The 7,563-nt window shown below is 24.3% G+C and overlaps 1 protein-coding gene across 1 annotated transcript; it reads right to left on the minus strand.

The window, feature by feature from the left end:
* Nucleotides 1–599: 599 nt before the first annotated feature.
* LOC107496266 (heavy metal-associated isoprenylated plant protein 47-like) lies at nt 600–1,559 on the minus strand. Its single transcript, XM_016117478.3, has 3 exons — nt 1,531–1,559; nt 1,324–1,402; nt 600–959 (listed from the first exon to the last, which is right to left on the minus strand). The coding sequence occupies exons 1-3, from the start codon at nt 1,534–1,536 to the stop codon at nt 817–819; spliced, it is 228 nt and encodes a 75-aa protein (XP_015972964.1). The 5' UTR covers nt 1,537–1,559; the 3' UTR covers nt 600–816.
* Between the last annotated feature and the right edge of the window lie 6,004 nt (nt 1,560–7,563).

Below are 7,563 nucleotides of genomic sequence, written 5' to 3' on the forward strand. Positions count from 1 at the left end.
ATAATTAATAAGAACATGTAGCGATGAGATAAATTAGGATATAAATTTTTACTATTCACGAATAGGAGCGGGACGAAACGAATTCTATACAAACCGTTAAAGTACAAGATAAGGTTAGATTGGACAAAAATAAGCTCTTATCCGGCTCATTATATTTTTTTATGGAAGTAAAAGTAATGATATACTTTAATATAGTAATTTTTGGTATTTTTTAAAATTATGAAATGTACATAAATTGGAGGATCCCGATTTTTATACCTCAAATTTTTTAATTTATTTTAATACAAATCAAACGGTTCAATTTTTACTTATCTAATTAAAGGATTCCACATTTAAAAATAACATCCAAAAGTCTACATTTCAAAAAAACACGTTACCAATCCAATATAAAAAACAAAAAAATTCTTTTGTTGCCACAAGTAATAAAAATGCATTTTCATATATCTTGGTTTTTTAGAAAAAAAAAATTTGTAACATTACTTGAAAAGTTTATTTCATGCTTTCATATTTCTTGTTCAATCTCACATCTGTTATGTCTGTTTTTACAACAATTTAAATGAATGTGAAAAAAAAAAAAAAACAGATCTAAACCTATATATATATATATGAACGTACGTAACATTAGACGATATACATTTCATGTTGTTACAATATTACACTGCACACTTTAGAATCTAAGCTCACAGCTATATCAATTATTGGAAGAAGAAGATGAAAATATCATAAATGAACAAAATAATATAAGATATAGAATGAAGCCACTATTTAAGGTTGGCAATGAAGTTGAGATTATACTACTACCATACATAGATGAGTCTAATCAAGCTTGGACACATTAACTAGTTTAGCAAACTTAAGCTTGTTCCTCAAATCTTGTGTCACTTGAGCTGCATCAACTCCTTCTCCTATAATCTCCACTCGATCTTTACCATCTCTTATAAACTTAACTGCCGTCACACCTATGTATCATACAGATCAACACATTCAATAACTTTTTAGTTAATTATATACACTTTATTGATATGAGATATATATTAAGATGAAAACTCAAGAGCAGTCGACTTTACGTGAAGTTAATAGCTAAGAGTCGTTAGATGAAAATTTAGTCAAATCAGTCAAATCATTTAACAGCTCTCAACTATCAACTTTATGTATAGCCGACTGCACATGAACTTTCACCATATATTAATTGGATACTGGCTATATATACTTCGTCACGAAGATATTTTTATACGAAGATTATATATATAATTGAAATTTAAATATATATTATATGAAACAACATATATATCACTAAAAAAAGAATTGTGCTGTTTGTGATACCTTCTGCAGTGGTGCATACGGTCAAGACCTTCTTCTTGCATTTGGTACAGTTTAATGGCACTTCAATCACAATCTTTTGCTGCAACCATATATATATGTATATTCATCATCAAAAGAGGAATTTTTTCTAGAATTGAAATAGTAGGGGAAAAAAAGAAAAAGAAATTCAATGAAACGATAATTAATTTAAGAGATTCCCTTAATTACCTTCATATTATGTCTCCTCAAGATTGAACTAATTAAGTTACAAAATGATGATAATTGAACCAAGATTCTTGTTGATTAGATGAGAAGAATGAGCCATCATCATACCCTTATATATAGAGAAGCATTTAATAATTTTACGAATGATTTTGACTTCAAAAAATTTAAGGAACGTTAATTAGGATCCAGATTTTATGGATTCAACGCGCTTCTCTCATGTACCATGCATATACATTCATTCACTTTCTATTCAAAAAGAAGAAAGAAAATAAATGAAAAGTCAATGTTATTTGAGTCAACTCACTAGCTCACATGTGTGTATGATGCACTGTGACTGATAATAAAAGAAATGAAATATTATACCACAATTTTTAATATATTCCTTCAATTTGGTACACTCTAAAGTCTAAATAGAAATGTCAAACACCCATTTAAAAAAGAAAGCATGTAGTTTAGTACGTAATTCACGTAATTATCAAGTGAATTCCTTTTGACATAGTTAATATTTAATAAGATTCTTTCCTATGTAATAGCAGATTTCCTTTGAAAATCTCAAGTTGTTAGTGTTTAGCTTCAGGAGTTATTCACTTATTCTAGAGTGTTCTCGTATACTTCTCGTTTTAACTAATTTAAGTTGATTGAATAATTAACTTATTTATTCGTTTAATTAAGTTTCGAATGTTATAAGTTCTGATAATTTATTAACCAATAACAAAATATTAGATAAAATTCAAATTTACGAAAAATTAATCTTTAATTTATTGAATTAAGATATACCATAGCCAATAAAAAAATATGTATAATTTTTTGTCTTTTTTCTATACAATGATACATAAAAAAAGTGATGCAAAAATATTATTTTTCTGTTTAAATTATCAGAAAATGATAAGGTTTTGCATTATTTTTTGGGGTGACGTTGTTGCTTAGTTCATATTAAATGAATTGACGATGTCATCATTAACCGATTCTTACGCCATGAAAGCATGCATGATAACAGTTATAAACTTATAATATATACTTCTCTACATTTATATATTATTCATTCAAATTAGAAGAGGTCACAACTATATATATATATAATTAATAAGATATATAATGTAAAAAAGATCTGCATAACAATTGATGATGCTAAAGTATGTTGTTTCCTTAGAGCTTAGGTATTGCTAAGTCAAACTTTAGTTTAATAATTTGGCCACATGCATTGTTGCTAATATAACCATCGAATCATATATAATTACTATAATAATAGCATACATGCATAGTGATCTTTATCAGATTATGTTCACATTCTTTCTTGTATATATTTGTCAAATTTTCTCTTCTTCCAAAATTATTATAGATTAAATATTTTTTCAATCAAATAATACTTTTTTATATAGTTAAATTTTTTTAAATAAAACTAACTTAATTGAACCATGACAAGACCTAATTCAGGGTTTTTATATTGATTTAATAACAATTTCGAACAGTATTTTTGTCAATTTCTGCTAATTCTTATTTATGATTATGTTTAATAAAAATATCTTTGTGAATATATTTAATAAAAATATTATTTTTTATAGTTGTGTCTAATAAAAATGTTTTTACATATATATTTTTTAGATATATCTTCTTATATATATTTAAAATATAATAATTAATTATTATTAATAATAAATTAACAGATAATATATTGGATGGTATATTTGTATCATTAATGATAAATAATATAGCATTTAAACTAAAATGACTACGACGGGTTTTGGTTGACCTTTGAAATGATGAATTTCTTATATGTTCACACTGTGTAATAAATTATTAATATATAGTGTATAACTGTATATAACTACTACTATATCAGGAAGCGGAAGCCCAAGAGTAATAAGAAAGAAAGAACAAGTCACGTGATCTTACTATTTTATGCTCCTTTATTTTAAATTTCTATCATTATTATTATTCTAATTTGTCATAAAAATAAACTCTAAACCTAAATTTTTTTTAAACTCGTTAGTTAACAAGTCATGAATTCTAACTCATACTTTTCTCATATATAATTATTGATTATTATTGGAAAGGCTGAGTAGTGAATCATTCAAAATTTGGTGTGTTATTATACATAATTTCAGAGCAGTTTTTCATGATATTTATTATTATAAAGCTTTGTAACCAATATATACAAATAACTAACACAAATCTGCCATATATATGTAAACGTTGAATACCGTGAAATTTACTGTTAGATTTAACGTTAATTATTAGTGATAAATTTATTAACAAATTTAGCATCATATATATATATAGGGAAGTTCTATAGTGGCATGAAAAATGGTGGCTATAAATAATTAAGAGTTGACTAGCCTATAAAAAAAAGACAGATAATAATACAATGAGTGTTCCTTTGATTCATGGTTACTGATTTAGTGTTACTAAGTTTATTAGATTGGTGTGGAACGCAATAATTTCTAAAAATTTATCGTAGAGTAGACTTATAATTATGTCACCCAAAAAATATTTTTTACTTTTGGGCTTTACAAATAAGTGAACAAACTTTAATAAAGCATTATGATTTTTATTTTTTCTAATACTGGTCCAATAATACAAGTGAGTATGAATTTGTAAAACAAAATATCTTCTCTGTTTACTGAAGTCATCACTACAAGAAATAAGGAGTTTAGCTACGAAAAAAATTGTGGCTAAACTCTAAGATAACCGTAGCAATTATACATTGGCCACAAAAGAATATTTGTGGCTAATCGGGGGGTTGCATTTTTAATTTGCCACGATTTTAGCGTTATTAGCCACAATTTTAAACATCGTGGAGACCTTCAAAAAGTCACGATTTGTATATCATTGTCCACGCATAATGCCGTGGCTAAATAAGAATAATTAAATAAAAAAGTATAATTCTACTACACTTCATCCGTAGTTAATTTGTGCATGCCGGATTTTTCAGCCACATTTTTTTGTGGCTAATGTTGAATTATTTAATCACACTATTTTTGTGGCTAACTCACTATATTTTTCACATACAATTCAGGACTAATTTGTGCTAATTTGCTCTAATTGAATAATTTTATTAAATTAAAATTATATTTATATATATTACATTAATAACAAAAATCAAACTTTTTAAAATAAAAAAAATAACATAAATAAAATAAATTCTAATCCCTTCTAGATTAAATATATTTAAAATTTTAACTATTACTCATTAAATATATCAATTAAATGTCTAACATATCACTGGATAAATTAGACACTTTATCACTGTATTTTGATAACAAAAATTTGTACAGAGCTGTCATATCTATAGCTTTTTCTCTAAAGTTTCATCTAATTTCTCTAAATTTATCACACATCATACATTTTCAATACCAAAGACCTTTCCAATTTCCAGCGTTGCTCTACGAGCCACTACACCCAGAAATCGTATCAATAAATTTACGTCATTATCTCGATTTTGTCCATGCCCATCAAGTTCCATAATGTCTTTTTCATCCATTTTTAAATGCCAAACTTGAATTGTCGTCCTTTTGCCAATTGTAATTTCTCCCATAGAAGTGTCTGCAATGAATATAAAATTGAATAAAAAAAACTAAATATTAGAATTCAAAAAATCACGTAAAAAAATTGAAATTTCATATACCTTTGACATTCACAACTAAAGGGTCATTATAATATTTTCTAGTAGGTACAGTTGGTTGAGACTTATTTCACCCAAACCTTCTGCAAATTTTTCATTGTTGTTGATATTCTGTGTTATCGTAGTTCTGCTAAAAGGGTCTCTTCTGAATTATTATGTTTTTGCTTCACGAAAAAATCTACTAAAAAAAACTAACAAATAATAAAGAAAAAAAATCGGTATTTTGAGTTTGGAGGATATTCTGTCATATGATAGGGTTCATATAGTGTGGTTAAAGAGAGTGCTTTTAAGGTGCTGCAGAAAAGTAGGAGTTAAAAGACAACGTGAATGATGGGGAGTTATATTAAAATTTGTCCGTGATTATTTTAACTTTCCGCCAAAAACTACTTCAGAAGTTAAGCGCATATTAAAATTTTAAATTTTAAAAATTCAGCTTGACCAATGTTGTTTAAATTGTCTTTTAACTTTCTTTAATCTTAAGAATATTTCTTCATCCTACTGTTTATTATCTACTAAATATACCTTAAATTATTTTATTTTTAATATAATAGTTATTTATTTATTTTTTAATGATCAAATATAATAAAAAATTTAAATTTAAATTTTGATTTTGTAATATTTTTATCTTTAATTTTTATTACAATAGCAATAAATAACCAAAAACTACTTTAATAAATATATGACCATCACAATCTCTCATTTCATACAGTTGATAGTTGATGATTTAAACAATATACTATTATTTAATTATTTACCTATTATACATGAAACAATATAACAAGAGTTATACATTAAGTAAATTTTGTAAATATTTTTACCTGAAAATTTTAATTTTTAATAAATTTTAATTACTAAATTAGTTACTAAAATTTTATTACATTAGACAAATTAATTATCAGATAAAATTGTTATAAGAAATTTTATAAATTAATTTCTTTGTTACTTAATAAAATTTCAAACTTTTATATAAGTGACTCATAAATTAATTAGTATTAATTTTTTTATAACTGAAATAATTGTAAAATAATTAATTAATGGAATATACCAATTAAATAATAGTAAAAATAAAAAATTTAATTCATAATTTCACAAAATAATTTTTAAAAAGATAATTATACATATAATAAGAGTACAGTACTCACAAAAATATATAGTATGTACTAAATCATATAAATAAAGACTAATTTTTTTTAACTTATTCTCATTTTTTTAAATTCAAAAAATGATAAATAATTTATTAGAATATTAAAAAATGATACTATACATTAATAAATTTATTTAAAACATTAATTTATTCAAGAGAGAATAGCCATGGTACGTTAATGTAAGCAAAAAATACAGCTATAAAAAATATTGTTCGTAGCAAAAGATTAGATTTTAGCCACTATCGTAATGTTTCGTGATAAATAGAAGACACGCTCATTTATTTTTATCACAATTTAGTATTCGTAGTTAAAGTTTGGTGGTTAAACACCGTTTTTGTGGTAGTGCATCAGCTATCTTTTGTGTAAAAAAAAATGATATATTTAAAGAAAAATTTATAATATAATTTTAATAAATAAACAACCTCAATCTAAAAATACAACAATGATTAATTACTATTTTTAGATCTATTTAGATTTATTTTAAATGTAATAGTTGGATGTAGATCGAACAAATAATTTTTAAATTTAATATTTATATTTAGAATCTATTATTTTAAATAAAATAGCGTATAATTTTAAATATACGTTATTTTATTCAAACTAATAGGTTCTAAATATAAATATTTTATTTAAAAATATTTAAAATATTTAAAAAATAGATTTTTTAGGTGACATAATTACAAGTTTATTTTACAATAAATTTTTGTAAATTATTGGGCTCCACACTAGTCTAATAGACTTAGTAACACTAAATTAATAATCATAAGTCAAAGAAACATCCATTGTATCATTATTTACCCTTTGTTTTATAAACTAATTAATTTTTGGCCATTTTTAACCACCACTTTTTATAGCACCATAAAACTTATATATATCATTGGTTTGTTCTTCATGAAGGGTGGTCAAAATCCTAATGTATGTTTTGAGGTTATTGCGTAATTCATCATAAAATGAGTTGATGATGTCAAAGCACGTTGCATGATAGTCATTTTTTATATCAATATAAACTATGCTAAACGTATACTAAAAATTAGTTATTTGTGTAAAATATATGTTATAATAAAAAATAAAAATAAGTATGGTTTTGGTCCCTAAAGTTTAACGTCAGAATCGAAACCGTCTCTCATCTAATTTTCGTATTAAAATCGTCTTTAACGTTTTTTTTCGTATTAAAATCGTCTTTTTTAATAAATTTTTTTATATTATTCCTAAACTACCCTTATTTTAATAAAAAAGATAAAATTAAAAAAAATAAAAAAAACGTGTTGT

This window comes from Arachis duranensis, chromosome 7, assembly GCF_000817695.3.
Source record: "Arachis duranensis cultivar V14167 chromosome 7, aradu.V14167.gnm2.J7QH, whole genome shotgun sequence".
In the NCBI taxonomy this organism is placed as follows: Eukaryota; Viridiplantae; Streptophyta; class Magnoliopsida; order Fabales; family Fabaceae; genus Arachis; species Arachis duranensis.